The following is a 15,528-nucleotide window of genomic DNA, read 5'->3' on the forward strand; positions in this document are numbered from 1 at the left end:
CTCTGCTCTCCTATCTGACTGTTTTTGTTAATATCTTCATACAATCCTTTCCCCATTCCTCATCTTTCCGTCTGTCTCTTGTGTTCCTTCTCTTTAGGACTAAGCTGACGAGTACAGCAGAGAAAGAGTCAATCGCCATGTTTGTGCGTAACCTCCGTCAGCGCCTGTTGGTATGTCCAGTCAGGGGCTGTGTCATCATGGCGGTGGATCCTGGCTTCAGACATGGTTGTAAGCTGGCCGTCCTGTCTCCTACGAGTAAGTGGTTTGGATGCAGTGCATACAGTTAGCATCACTCATGTATTTGGAACAGTTTGAGCTATCATGATATGGTAATAAAAAGCCTTTGATGATGCAAGTCTGGTATCTGCAGCTGTGTTTCAGCTGAAAACACACTGGTGTCGCGCCGGAACAAAAATAGAATTTCAAGTGGTCTGAGGGAACAATAGACTCCTGTACCTCCTCTTCACTCTGTATTCAGCCTTCTCAAGCAAAGCCAACCTTCATCTCAGTCTTACAGACCCCAGCTTTAAGTAGCACAGGACGCGACACAAATAATTGCAAATACAGTGGGTACAGAAAGTATTCAGACCCCTTTACATTTTTCACTCTTTGTTTCATTGCAGCCATTTGCTAAAATCAAAAAAGTTCATTTTATTTCTCATTAATGTACACTAAGCACCCCATCTTGACAGAAAAAAACAAATGTAGAAATTTGTGCAAATTTATTAAAAAAGAAAAACTGAAATATCACATGGTCATAAGTATTCAGACCCTTTGCTCAGTATTGAGTAGAAGCACCCTTTTGAGCTAGTACAGCCATGAGTCTTCTTGGGAATGATGCAACAAGCTTTTCACACCTGGATTTGGGGATCCTCTGCCATTCTTCCTTGCAGATCCTCTCCAGTTCCGTCAGGTTGGATGGTGAACGTTAGTGGACAGCCATTTTCAGGTCTCTCCAGAGATGCTCAATTCGGTTTAGGTCAGGGCTCTGGCTGGGCCAGTCAAGAATGGTCACAGAGTTGTTCCGAAGCCACTCCTTTGTTATTTTAGCTGTGTGCTTAGGGTCATTGTCTTGTTGGAAGGTGAACCTTCGGCCCAGTCTGAGGTCCAGAGCACTCTGGAAGAGGTTTTCTTCCAGGATATCTCTGTACTTGGCCACATTCATCTTTCCTTCAATTGCAACCAGTCGTCCTGTCCCTGCAGCTGAAAAACACCCCCATAGCATGATGCTGCCACCACCATGTTTCACTGTTGGGATTGTATTGGGCAGGTGATGAGCAGTGCCTGGTTTTCTCCACACATACCGCTTAGAATTAACGCCAAAAAGTTCAATCTTGGTCTCATCAGACCAGAGAATCTTATTTCTCATAGTCTGGGAGTCCTTCATGTGTTTTTTGGCAAACTATGCGGGCTTTCATATGTCTTGCACTGAGGAGAGGCTTCCGTCGGGCCACTCTGCCATAAAGCCCCAACTGGTGGAGGGCTGCAGTGATAGTTGACTTTGTGGAACTTTCTCCCATCTCCCTACTGCATCTCTGGAGCTCAGCCACAGTGATCTTTGGGTTCTTCTTTACCTCTCTCACCAAGGCTCTTCTCCCACGATTGCTCAGTTTGGCTGGACGGCCAGGTCCAGGAAGAGTTCTGGTCGTCCCAAACTTCTTCCATTTAAGGATTATGGAGGCCACTGTGCTCTTAGGAACCTTGAGTGCTGCAGAAATTATTTTGTAACCTTGGCCAGATCTGTGCCTTGCCACAATTCTGTCTCTGAGCTCCTTGGACAGTTCCTTCGACCTCATGATTCTCATTTGCTCTGACATGCACTGTGAACTGTAAGGTCTTATATAGACAGGTGTGTGCCTTTCCTAATCAAGTCCAATCAGTTTAATTAAACACAGCTGGACTCCAATGAAAGCGTAGAACCATCTCAAGGAGGATCAGAAGAAATGGACAGCATGTGAGTTAAATATGAGTGTCACAGCAAAGGGTCTGAATACTTATGACCATGGGATATTTCAGTTTTTCTTTTTTAATAAATTTGCACAAATTTCTACATTTCTGTTTTTTTCTGTCAACATGGGGTGCTTAGTGTACATTAATGAGAAATAAAATGAACTTTTTTGATTTTAGCAAATGGCTGCAATGAAACAAAGAGTGAAAAATGTAAAGGGGTCTGAATACTTTCCGTACCCACTGTATATTGGTAGACATGAGGCAGAGCTGCACGGATCATAAAGGCACTATGTAAAAGTTAAATCAAAAAGGCCACAAGAATACAAGCATTTTACATAGAAATGATAACCTCTCCACAAACCAAAAAAAATAAAAAAATCAACTTTTACATTATGCATACAAAAATCAAACAAATTCAATAAATCCCGGGACTACTGGTGCTTTAAGGGTTGAAATCTACAAGGTTTCCCTACGTAGGGAAAGAAAACTTCAGAGACACTTTTTTGCTTTTGTGCTACATTGTGTTTAATTCAAACCCGATTACGAAGGCTTCTTGTGGAAACGTGTTGCTCACCAAACAAAGACACACTGAAAATGTTTCCTTCTTTAAAGAGTCCTTCTGAAAGTGCCGGACATTGTCTTGCATAAAATGTCATGTCAGGTTGGATGATGCATGTTGGCCCATTGAGACTGAAAGCAAACGTGGGTTTATTCTTTATTCTTGGTTGCCCTTATTTATATATTTGCTTGTATGTTGATGTATTTACCAAGAACTAAAAACTATCAGTGCATTTCACCAACTGTAATAATAACACTGCAGAGTCCCCACAAATTCATGATTAATGGGTTATATTTCCTTCTTTCTCTTTCCTGTCTGTTTCCCTCCAATTTTAGGCAAACCCACGTGTGCTTTATTCACTGTGCTATTGATAATTCGGATTTAGTATGGAAGAACTGAAAAGTCAGACTTCTGTTCATTATTTTATGTGTATCATTTATGAAGCCAAATATTCTGTCATAGAGGACACCGTGTAACCACCAGATCTGTTATTACCACCAAGTTGTGTGTGCATGTCAGAGACTAGATGCCAGTTGGCATGACCCTGGCGAGTGGATTATGCGTGTACGCTTGTGTGTTTTTGTGTGTCTACTTTACTTTACTGTATGTCTTGGCATGTTTCTCAGTGGGTGTGGCTTCACACTGCGCAAGGGAATGTCCCACCCTCTGGGTGACTGATTGTGTGGCCACAAGTCCTGCTGACACACTTACAACAGACAGACACCGGCATATATCAGGTGTCAGGCCCAGCGTGGTGTGGTCACGGGTTTGGTGGCTCCTAGCTGACATCACTTCCTGTCAGAGCTGTCCATTCAGCTCTACACTCCTCGGAGGAGGAAGCAGTAAAGTGGCAGGAGCAAGACTTCCTGTAGCGGCTTAGACAGTGCAGATGTGGAGTTCATAAATTATTTAATCTGTTTAGGGTATTGCTGCCTCATTAGACAGTACAATGGAGAGAAGTGAGCTGGTAGCACATAGTTCAGAGGTCTGATGAGCCTCCTCTTTCCTTCATAATACTTTATCAACAACATTGCCTTTTCTCTCTCCCTCTGTTTGTCTCTCTGCTCTCAGGTCAGATTCTCCATACTGATGTTGTATACCTGCATAATTCAGGCCAGCACAGAGATGCAGAGAAACTGCGCTACCTCATGATTAAATACAGGTACAGCTGATAGCATGTAAATAGTCATTGTTTGAATATACAGTTTCAGCTGAGTTCAATGCAGTGTCAGAAAATGTAGATTTGTGTGCCACCTCGGTGTTATATAATCCACTGAACTATGTGTGTATATATTAACATGGAACGGGTTCTGTGCGCCGAACCATATTTATAGCTTCATGGTTGCTTTCTTAATCCTCACTGTTCTTCTGCTTGTAATATTGTCCATACTAGCTGTACCAGGGTTGTCATTGGCAACGGGACAGCCTGTCGTGAAACTGAGTCCTTCTTCGCTGACCTCATCTCCAGACGTTATTTCCAACCCCTTGATGTGTCCTACTGGTAAGATCTTTTTCCACTACAGGCCCCAGTTACCCATGACTCTGAATAGAAATAAGTACACATCACACCGACTGGTATGATGAACATTTTAATGCAGCACAAAAGGGGGCAACAGTTACTCTAAAAATCTATGTGATGTATTGACACGCACAATAAACAGTTCATGAATTTTTTTTTTATTACATCAATTAGAATACATCTACTGCTTTTGGAGTGACTACTTAAAGTAGTTTATTTACATTTTAAGTATTGTTTTGAGCTGTGTATTTGCTTTGAGTATTTAGTTCGCGCTGATAAAATGACTGAAAGGACAGCAAATTGGTGTCGCATCAGAGACATGTATCATACTGAAATGTCACAGGACACATTTTCAACCAAAATAGCAACAAGTCACTTTGTGCTGCCTGATTTTATCTCTTTGTGTTTCTCTCTTTCCACACTGTGTGCACCAAAATGCCACACAGCTACTGTACACAAAGCCAATTTTAAAGCCAAGAAATTACCAAACTGTTGGAGTTCAGTTTGCATTGGTCGTTGCTCCGCTATCAAATACAGCCCATTGTATTATATCTATATATTCATTCATATTCCATAGAACAGTTTATATATTTCAGCAAATTAAACTGCGTATTTACATTTCCCACCAGCTGAGAAACTCCTAAAGCATATTTCTTGACTTCTAATGTACAAAACCTCTCTGAAATAGTCTTGACTGTCATTTATGAAGATTCAATGACAAGGGTTCAGTCTGCTGTTATAAAAGAGTAGGACAAAGGTATTCAAAGGGATTGAGGGGGGGATATCGGTGAGATCAGGAATGATGATAATAATGAATACTAAATTATGATCTTTGTACAGTAATAGAGAAATATTTAGAGAAAACATGGAGGGAGAACAGAGGGATGAGGAATGTGAAAAAATACGTTTTTGAGAGTGAAAACAAGACACCCATGGACAGAAAGAGAAATTGTAATGTGTCCTCAAGTGAATATTGTCTATTAAAGCCATCTGGACTTCGTTTCACTTTGGTCCAATTAAAGAGACGTTTTGTGGTCCACGTCGTGTCTGTAACCAGGCCCAGTCCAAACTTCAGAACACAACAGCACAGAACCTCTGTCCAAGCATAATAACCACTGGCCTCTCCTTGCCCCGTCTATTTCACTTTCTGCCGAGTTCCATGTGTGTTTGTTGACTTGAGGCTAGCATTGGGACCACAGCCTAAAATTATTCTGAGCAGAATGTGTGTGTAGAGGAGTTTTCTCAGTATCTTTGAGTTCATACACACACATGTACACTTCAGAGGTCATACCTTTGATGTAATAGCCTGTATTTTATTCTCCAAAGTTCCATTTTCTGTCTATTTTCAAGAACAGAAAGTCAAAATGAGGCGTTTATTAAGTTAACGTCCACTTGATTATTTTCATGACAGACATTTTTTTTTTCTTTTGAGTACCTCCAGAGCAGCTAAATTTCACATCTTGATATAATGCTTCTCTTGTTCATTCTTTTGCTGCAGCTATTGGCATTCATGCTTTTCACAACATATGAGAATGTAGGATTTCTGTTTGATGTGGTGCTAGCTTAATGTCCTGTATCACCCAGTATGATTAGATATATTTTTGCAGCATGTAACACATGTGTAAATAGTCTGCCTCTGCCTTAGGAATAAAGGCTTTTGCAAGTGCATGAACTTTGTGAGAGCAGAAATATGCAATTTTGACATTAGCCATTGAAATATGGTTGTTGTTATCCATATGATATTGCTTTGGACTCGTCTGGTCTTCTGTTTCACTTTGGTGTCTTTGGACCGTGGCTGATGTGTGCTCAGAAATAGAAGACGGAATAGATTTTAAACCTGAATCCGTGTATGCCTTCGTTCAAATTTACCTCGCGTACAGATTGCTCTTGCAGCGCTTCTCTTTTCTCTGCCGTTCTCTGTCCATCTGTCTCATTACTTCTGTATCAGTTTTACACACACTCTGGGATATATGCGATACTTGGGTGGAGATACCTTCAATTTGCTCGACACAAATTAAAATTGAAGGTCTCTTGTAAGGCCACGGAACTCATCAAAATGGTTTACACTAATCACAACCTGTATTCAATATTCTATTTATTTATCACTTGAGAATTTCTTTAATGTGAAGCTTCACAGTGATACCTGAATCTTTCAACAAATCCTTTCTTCAGTCTGTGGTAAAAATATATATATAAAAAAAGATGTAAATTAGAGTGCAAATTAACACAGTAGGCATTCACTAAGCATTCATAACAAGCAATAATATAATTTTTACAATACATTACTTTTATCGTAAAAGTAATCTGTTTTTTTTTTACTGTCATACCTGTTTGCAGGGTGCAGTTATCCTACAGGCACAAATGGAACAAATATCCCGGAGATTAAGGCACAACATCACTTTCTTGTTGGTTATCATATTTATCAATCAATTAGACCAGTAATAATTCACTAAATAACTAATCATAAACAGTCCTAATTACAACTTCATTGAAACACATATTCCCTTTTGTTTTGATACTCCACATGGAAATGAAATATACAACAGGGGTGATAATGATTCCGGTCCTTTAGTTGTTGTGATGGTGCATGTCTGCTCGGCTGCCAAATTCAATTTTTAATTTAAGACTTTTTATAGATATCTGGGTGAATGCCGACCTCTAATGAGTCAATTTTGACCAAAATATCCCTTGACGTACGCTGATGATTGGAGGAAGGGAAGGATGACTGGCTTTCAAGGAGTGACGGTTGCTATTACTCCCCTGCTGACTGACCCACAGCTGACCTTGACTTGCCATTAAGCAACCCTCATTACCACGACAATAAGGATGATGGCAATGATGGAGAATAGCTATGTAGCATCGGAAACAGCAAGGGGCCTTAGTTCTTGCTGTGAATGTCCCCAGTATAATTAATTGACCCAGTTTCTGGTATACTTTGCGTCTTTGTGTGTTTCTATTTTTCTGAGCGTTTGGAGGCTGACGTTATGGCAAAGTAGGGCCCAACAGTTTTTGATCAACAGGTGTAGACGGGTCTGGTCAGAGTTTTAGAATACGCATACAGCTCTTGAAGAAGAAGAGCCATTTATTTGCATTGAACATTCGAACCTATCGCGTAAAAAGCCTCTTTTGCTGCAAATTTGACAAATTGCCTCCTCCGAGTTATCAGGCTTTCCTTTTTCATGTGGTTCAAAAGTGAAGCAAAGCAGTGCTGGGGTGTTTGGCTTTACAACTAAATCCACGATTTTAATGTCAATAGACGCTCATCTAAATGCGGTCAGTCTAATATTAAAAGTTAAGCGTCTTAAACAGTTGGTGCTGCTAACTCTCCACTCTTGCCATTAAACCATACCAACCAAAAGTAGGAGCAACAAGATGACGTCAATTAAAAGAGGGGCAGTCAAACCTCCAATGTTGGAAAGTGACGTGGAAAAAGTGATGCAAACGTGAAATTGCAGCTGTTTTGCGTGAATGAATGGAAACAGTTTTACTATTATGCAAAATGATTGCAATTAGCTTAAATAATTGCGATCAAACTATTATGTAATGATTGTGACAAGCCTACTTAGGATAATTTTTGTCTTGCCTGTTTACGTGTATTTACAAAGCGACTGAATTGTTCCATCTCTACCTCACCATCCATGTCTCTTTGGGTTGTTTTTGTCCGTAGCTAATGAAACCAGCTGAAAGACGTATTCTGCCTCAATACAATCTCAATACTGTCTCATACAATCTGAAATACAGTGAGAGATTATATTTGATCCTTATTGTTTTATTTGACCAGACTGGAGAACAGTTTTGATTTGAATCATCAATACTTTCTTAAATGAGATAAACCAGTAAAAGCGTGACATTCTCACTTTTAAAAGCTTTCCAATTTTTATTTTTTTTATTTGTGGAAGTACCGTGATGTTAGAGGTATTACGTGGCTGTGGTTCATTTGACTGTGTGTGTGCCGACCGTATGCAAACATGTGCATGTGTAGGTAATTAAGCCTTTCCTCTGCTGTCAGCCTTGACTGCTCAGCAGTTCATTAAAGTCCTCAGCCTCATTTGCACCGTCTGCTTCCTGTCTCCCTGTGAGCCTTCATTGTGTCACCACCCCCACCCTTCTCCACCCTTTCTCCTCCACCCGCCTGTCTCTCTCCCTCTCTGTCCTTCTGCCTCAATGCTCAGCTGGAATGACAGACAGAAATGGCAGCCTGCGGGACATCCTTACTTCTATTTTGTGTGTGTGTGTGTGTGTGTGTGTGTGTGTGTGTGTGTGTGTGTGTGTGTGTGTGTGTGTGTGTGTGTGTGTGTGTGTTTGTCTGACTGACTGACTGACTGACTGACTGACTGTCTGTCTGTCTGTCTGTCTGTCTGTCTGTCTGTCTGTGCGCGCAGTTTTCATTGCCTTAGTCCTGTTTGAGTAGACTCATTGTGCTCACAGCATCACCTCTTCCATCATGTTTTAGAAGTGTGGCCTTTTCAGAAGACACCCAAACAAGGGCACCGATTAGTGTGTCTTTATGTGTACGTCAGAGTAGTTTCATTTTTAAGTTAAGTGTCTAAAACACTAGTCAGTTTGCATCCTGCTGAATCATTTATCCAAATCGTTCTACATATCGGGTGCATAAATACAATACACAATCAGATTAAACAATTCAAGTTATTGATACATTTTCTGTGGATAGACCAGTATTCTGTTTCAGCATTAATTTGCAGCTGCAGCACAACAAGGTTTTTCTGCAGTCTCATCTTACACTAAAACGATGGCTCACTTCAGAGGGGTTTAATAACAAGCACATGACCTTGTGAGTATTTTGGCAGGTTGCCACAATCGTTGAGGATATACAAGGCTTTTTTTTAATTAACAAAGTTAAATGATACACAGCACACATTCCCTAAACGCTTGGCACTTGTCCTGGATTTGGATATTCTGATCAATACTGCACAGGCCCAGGTTCAATCATCATTTTTTCTCCAAGTTTGTTTTGTGGACAATGACAAAAATATGAAGTGAACAAACTAATTTAACCGGCACTGTCATGCAAATTCAACAAACATTGGACTCAAATTACATAAAATATTTTATGCTGGAAATAAACTAATGAAAAGTATAAAAGTATTAGTAGGATCCACCAAACATAGAACTCAAGGAAATCGAGATAATAGAAAGCAATGTAATGCAGAAAAGCAAAAATGTTTACTGCCCCGATGTGTAATATAATGACATACAACATACAAGGCGACAGCGTTTCAAGTCTGTTCGTCCGTTATCTCCCTTTTCTGTTGTCTTTTCTAAGCGAGGAATGAATCACGTGAAATGACTCTTCCTCCCCCTATTAGATGTACAATGATTAAGCTTGAACAATGCCTCCATGGATAACCAGCATCCTGCAGGACTTTATACAGCATGAGGTATTATTAAGATGACAAGGTTTGTCTGTGCCTGTGATGACCCTCACTGAATGCACATTAGGTTATTTGCCATACAGCTGTGCCCCAATAATTTAAAAACCTCCTGCTGCACATCAGTTTGTGACATAAAGAAAACTCTGCTTTTCTGACTTAAGTAAATTCTTTCCTAGGTTATAGATGGCTTAAACCTGTGTGCATGTATATAGATGTATGTTCAGATATGCCCCTTTTCTGTTTGCCTCGGTCTTGTCATTAACACCTGCTCATGCCTAGCTCACCGCCCACTGTTGTGTGTGTCTTTCTTTCTGGCTCCTTGACAGGCCAGTGCAGCGTGACCCTGGCTGTCATTGCGCTTTAACACTGACAGAGCATGCAGGCTTTGTCAAAGCTCATAAGAGTGCTCAGCACCGGTCAGACGGATGCGTGTGTGTGTGTGTGTGTGTGTGTGTGTGTGTGTGTGTGTGTGTGTGTGTGTGTGTGTGTTTTGCTTGATGCGCAGTGGTCTGTGTCACCCTCGCCAGGTGGTGTTTCAGGATTTTTGTGAGGGGAGCTTATTGGTACAGAAGGCGCGCACACACACACACACACACACACACACACACACACACACACACACACACACACACACACACACACACACACACACACACACACACACACACACACACACACACACACACACACACACACACACACACACAGCGTCCACACAAAATATGACTCTTATACTGAAGTGCTCAAATTGAAGCAGCACACAGAGATCAACTTGTCATTGCTGCCATTTCTTTACTGCCATCCTCCATATAACGTTAATCTGTGGTTAACAAAAGTGTTTCCAGTCTATACAATTTACAGTATGAGCTGTTGACAGCCTCTGTCAACGACTATATTGTAGTTGCAGTAACATTAGTGTTTCAGAAAGATTTTAAAATAAATATAACTTGTTGTATAATATAATATTAGTATTATTTTTTTTTATAAATATGTCACAGGCAAAACTCTAATGATTGACCCCAGACTCTAAAACATTAAAGTAGATTCTTATGTTCTGTTGTACAGCTGAGTTGTACAAATGAGAAAATAACTGATCCAAACCAGAGTGTTACAATCATTATGTTTTAATGTTTTTCTTCCTTTTGTTTTGGCTGAGGCATGTCATAGCGACTTTGGGTTCAACTAAACTTAAACACTATTTGCTCTTACAGTGTTGGGACTGAACTGCGATATTATTATTGTTTCGGGCTGTGAGCATGAAGGATGACAAGTTGACAGCGTTTGGCTGTAACAAGCTGATGTTAATGATATCAGAGGGCAAGAATATGTGGGGTAAGGTTAGGGAGATCTTTGGGCAATGGTGATGATACACACACACACTCACACACACACACACACACACACACACACACACACACACACACTGTGGCGACAGCTCAAAGCGAACAGAAACATCTGATTTCTTGACCACTTGCTTTGTCACTCCTGAAGGCAAAAAGATGACCGACCCTCTTACTCTTTGTCATTAACACACATCAGATCCTTCAGGGCCTTCAAGTCCCCAGTCCAACCACCAGTTCTGCAAGCATTGAATCATTTACTTGAATACACTTCCATGTATTGATGCAAACTTGATCAAATTTAAAGCAAACTGCTTGAAACACATTTTCTTTCTTTAATTTTTCTGTGTTGTAAAGAAATTACTTTGGTTGTATGATGATATTTGCTACGGTTTAATTTAACTCTGTGCTCTCAGTTCATTTAGGCTTGTTTCTTACATGGAGCTCATGGTGTTTTTGCCTGATGCAGTGCTATAGCTGACAAGAGTAGTAGGTCATTTCTCTTTCTGGTACTAGTCATTGTTTTTTCCTTGATTGGTTTTATGCTTGAGAGGTGTCCGTGAGCAGTACCAGCGGTTGCAGCAGAAAATATGCTCAAATAGAGTGTTTTCCTGCACTGACACACAGACTTGCTTACAATAAGTCCTTGACTGTCTTGCCCTCTAGCTGCCCCCTGTTGGAATGAGATCATTATTACTGGCTAGCTGATGGACCTGGAGGACAGTGGTGGAGACTGTATTTGTGACTGTGTGTGGGTGCGGGCTTGTGTATCCCCTGTCATGTCCTGTGTCCAGGCGTGCTCCCAGGGCCAAGCTGAGAGAGTGATGAACATACAGTGGCAGGACCAGCGATGACTGAGTGAGATCCAGGCACTCAGGCCTCACTGAGGGTTGGAAGGTTGGATAGAAGGAGGTGCAGAGGGACAGCTGGATTTAGAGGCATGGAAAGGCCTCAGCCTGGCTGTAGGGTGCATCTTCATTTCAGAAAAAAAAAATGAACCCAATGGGTAAAGGAAAAAGTTGTATTTGACTTTACACAGAACGAGTAGAGTCAGAGTCAGATCAGTGTTGGGTATATTTTAGGGGTATAAACGTTTAGAAAAGGAAAAGTGCAATGGTGAAATAAAGCAAAAATATATAATTCAACATTCAATAATATAACATGTAATTTATCTCAATTCTTTCTGCAGAGGGAGTGGCTGATGAGGTAGAGTGGGTCATTCATTAAAAGCAGGTGTCGTGTTCCTTAGCAAGACTGAACCTCTGAAAATACATTGCTGTAGTCTTCTCAGCTCACTTTTTCACCACTTTATATATCACAAAATGTGCAGCTTGTCTCTGAAGCAACAGTGTATTGATAAACTGCTAAAAGTAATGCTGGATGTGAGAATTGCACCATAAATAATTGGAAGACCCAGCTCTCCTATAATCAGATCTTTATCACAGGAGAACCACGTTACTTTAGTGGGATGAAAGTAAAAATTAAGAATGAGATGTGAAAAGTGAAAGCGAAGAATTGGGGATAGGAGAGCCCGTATGATATGTTTTCACAGAATTGTAATTTGATAGAATATAATTCAGATAGTGGACTGACATAGGACGAGTAACCTGTTAACTGATGGTGGGAGCGGAAGAAAAAGGGTAGTGTGAATGTATTTTTACCTTGAGTTGTCGCTCCAAGAAAATTGTGAAATCTTTTTCTTGGCTCATGTCTAGTATGCGCTTCTACTTCCTCGCTTTTTTCCACCAAAGTGCAAATGTTAAATCCATCGACTGTACATTAAGGTGGATGACATGACAGCTCCCCAAAAGTGAAGCCAGAACATCTCTATGTCCTCCTCCTGGTTAGGTGCAGTATAAATGACACATCCTGCCCCCTCCACGTGTGAATGGGACATGGGCTCAACTAAAACATTAAAAGGACACATCAAATAAATTTTTTTGTGGATCAGTTTTTTTCATATTTTGTTTGTTCAATTACTAGTTTTTTTTAAAATTTTTTTATAAGTACGGTATTAAGTCATTTGTTTGGTGTGAGGTTGTGATTGGCAGTCGCCCCGAGTACTAGCGGAGGTTTAGGTTTATGGGCGGGTCCTCAATTTCTTCGGCACAGGCTCGGGTTCCAAATAGGGATTGCCATTTTAAGCAAAAATACTGCGTGTGTGTGTGTGTGTGTGTGTGTGTGTGTGTGTGTGTGTGTGTGTGGACTTGGCATTTGCGGGTGGTGGACAGCAACTATCTCCCAGTCTCATCCTTATCACCCATAGTCCCGTCCCTCCTCCCACCATGCCTCACTGGTGGTCAGCCTCCACCCCTTCTTCTTCCCCTCTTTCCACCCGCCATCCTCCCCGAGGCTTACAGTGTTCCCTATGACGGTCTTGCGTGTGACAAACATGTATGATGAGTCCGTGACATGTCATGTGTGTATTTGTCATTTAGGCCTGCGTCTTTGCATGTTGTGTGCGCGTGCGTGCGTGCGTGTGCGTGCGTGTGTGTGCGTGCGTGACACGAGTGCAGGCTTTCCAGATTGCTGTGATTGTCTGTGAGGATTTGCTCTTTTCAGACGTGCCTTACACTGGCAGTTGGAGTTTGTGTGTGTGTGTGTGTCTCTCTGTGTGTGTGTGTGTGTGTGTGTGTGTGTGTGTGTGTGTGTGTGTGTGTGTGTGTGTGTGTGTGTCTCGTGTGTCTCTGTGTGTGTCTGCCTGCCTGCCTGCCTGCCTGCCTGCCTGCCTGCCTTCTAGCGCCTCGATAGAGACTGACGGCCCCTGACACCTGCCATTTGGACGCTTTTCTCTGTGAAAAATGTCATCGTCTTCAGACCCGACGTGTGTGTGTGTGTGTATGTGTGAGAGAGAGTGAATGAGTGAGAGAGAGATATGGCGCATCCCTCAATTTACCTCCCTGAGGTCAAGCTTTGCAGCTGACTGAACAATGGACCCAAGCTGTTTGAGAAGCTAGGACAGAGAAACTTGTGTGTGTGTCTGTGTGTGTGTGCTTATGACTATAATTTGCGGTGGTAACATCTGACGTTACAGCTCCTTCTAAGGCAGTAAAATGAGGCCAATCCAAGTATCTTGAACACAAAGTTGTGGGAAACCAGAAAGTGAGCGATTGAGACAATTTAAACTATTCAGTTCAGACTGCAAGTGTTTGGAGAGTTACACATTTTGTTTCTCTGGCTCTGTGCTTCAACTTGGAATATAATAAAGGATACAAAAGTCTCAACTTTAATTTATATTTGCATCGATGTAGAATAAGAGTTAAGCCCTTTTAATATTGTGTAGATAATCCTTTGCAGTCACTGATTGCCTGAAGTCCTTTAAACATCAGCAGATGCTGTGTATCTTCCTGATGGTCTCCCAGGCTTTCACTACAGCCTCCTTCAGCTCCTGTTTGTTTCGAGCTATCTCTGCTTTTAGTCTGAACCTCAGTATGTGGAACACATTCTCAATCCGACTGAGATCAAGTGATATTACACCTCTTCACCGACTTTATGTTTGGGATCATTGTTCTGCTTAATGACCATTTTTCTAGTTTAAAGCTGAGCCTTAGCTCTTTGATATAATGTCCAATGCTGAAGCATGGAGCCTGAAGAACAAAAATGTTAACTGTCCTAATATTCAAAAGCATGACTGCAGTTGTTACTGAACTGCAATCCTCAAGTGTCTGATTTTAAAGCCATCTAGAATTTTGTACGTGCACAGATAGATGTCCAGTAGTCAGTTCCCACTGACCATCTTGATCCATTCGTAGTGCTGCAGGTTCTAGATATCATTTATTTGGCCGGTCAAATTTGTTTTAATCTCTCTGGTAACGCCACCTCCTGGTGGCTGGAAGGGAAATTGGGACAACATTGTTAATATGGTCCTATAAAACAGGCAGTCCTACAACATATATACACTGTGTTAAATGAACATATGCTTCATGGACTTTCGAAGAAGTTTGAGCATTTAACAAGTTGTATCAATGTATGCCATTAACCATTTTTTAATTTTTTTTTTTTTAATCAAAACTTGGTCAGAATCTTTTTAGCCTACATATTCACATATTGTCTATGTCTGTGGGCCTCAAATATTTTGAAATGCAACGAGATCAACAAACACACACACACACACACACATATATACACACACACACGCACTGTTTGATCCTTTGTATCAGATTAGTTAGTGATATCATTACCCCTATTTTTTTCTGTGAGCTTGTTTCAATTTAGAATGGGGCTGTGTGAGCCGGAAGGCTTTAATGCTGTATCAAAGTGTGTATCTATCTCTTTTGATGTTAGGTTTCTTAAGGGGCATCAGGGGATGCCAGTCCTGATGTCTGTGTGTGTGTTTGTGTGTGTCAACCCCAGGGGTGCGTCTTAAACACAACCAGTCATGGAACAGATAGGGGAGCCAGTTTGTGACTTTGCCCCAGGAAGGGGCAGTGCCAAAGGCTGGCCTGTGTTCATGTGTGTGTGTATGCAATTAAGAGAGCAAACCAAAGTGCGAATAAATGATAACCCGACAGGGCCAGAAGTCATCGCTTTACACCAAGAGGCGACCACTGACTTTGTGTCTTCGAGTGTGTGTGTATGTGCATATCTGTCCACGCACCGACCGTCCATCCACAGACGACCTTCTGCTGGCTGCCAGGGTGATGCCCTTGCTATGGCGACAGTCATGGACGCTGTGGCGTTGAGGGCTCAGAGCAGTATCCATGACAGTGCTGTTACCCAGATTCCCCAGCAGCCGCCTTAATTAAGTTAGACGTGATAGGGCCTGGT

The 15,528-nt window shown here is 41.4% G+C and overlaps 1 protein-coding gene across 1 annotated transcript in view; it reads left to right on the forward strand.

The window, feature by feature from the left end:
• Positions 1-15,528, forward strand: part of srbd1 (S1 RNA binding domain 1) — a 52,589-nt gene that overhangs the window by 11,293 nt on the left and 25,768 nt on the right. The window contains exons 12-14 of the mRNA XM_069144361.1: positions 98-255; positions 3,581-3,671; positions 3,903-4,010. Of these exons, the coding sequence (XP_069000462.1) occupies positions 98-255; positions 3,581-3,671; positions 3,903-4,010 (357 nt within the window). The remainder of the gene's footprint in view (positions 1-97; positions 256-3,580; positions 3,672-3,902; positions 4,011-15,528) is intronic.

Source organism: Embiotoca jacksoni, unplaced genomic scaffold (assembly GCF_022577435.1).
Source record: "Embiotoca jacksoni isolate LCO1_2020_lvr unplaced genomic scaffold, fEmbJac1.0.p SCAF_12, whole genome shotgun sequence".
In the NCBI taxonomy this organism is placed as follows: Eukaryota; Metazoa; Chordata; class Actinopteri; family Embiotocidae; genus Embiotoca; species Embiotoca jacksoni.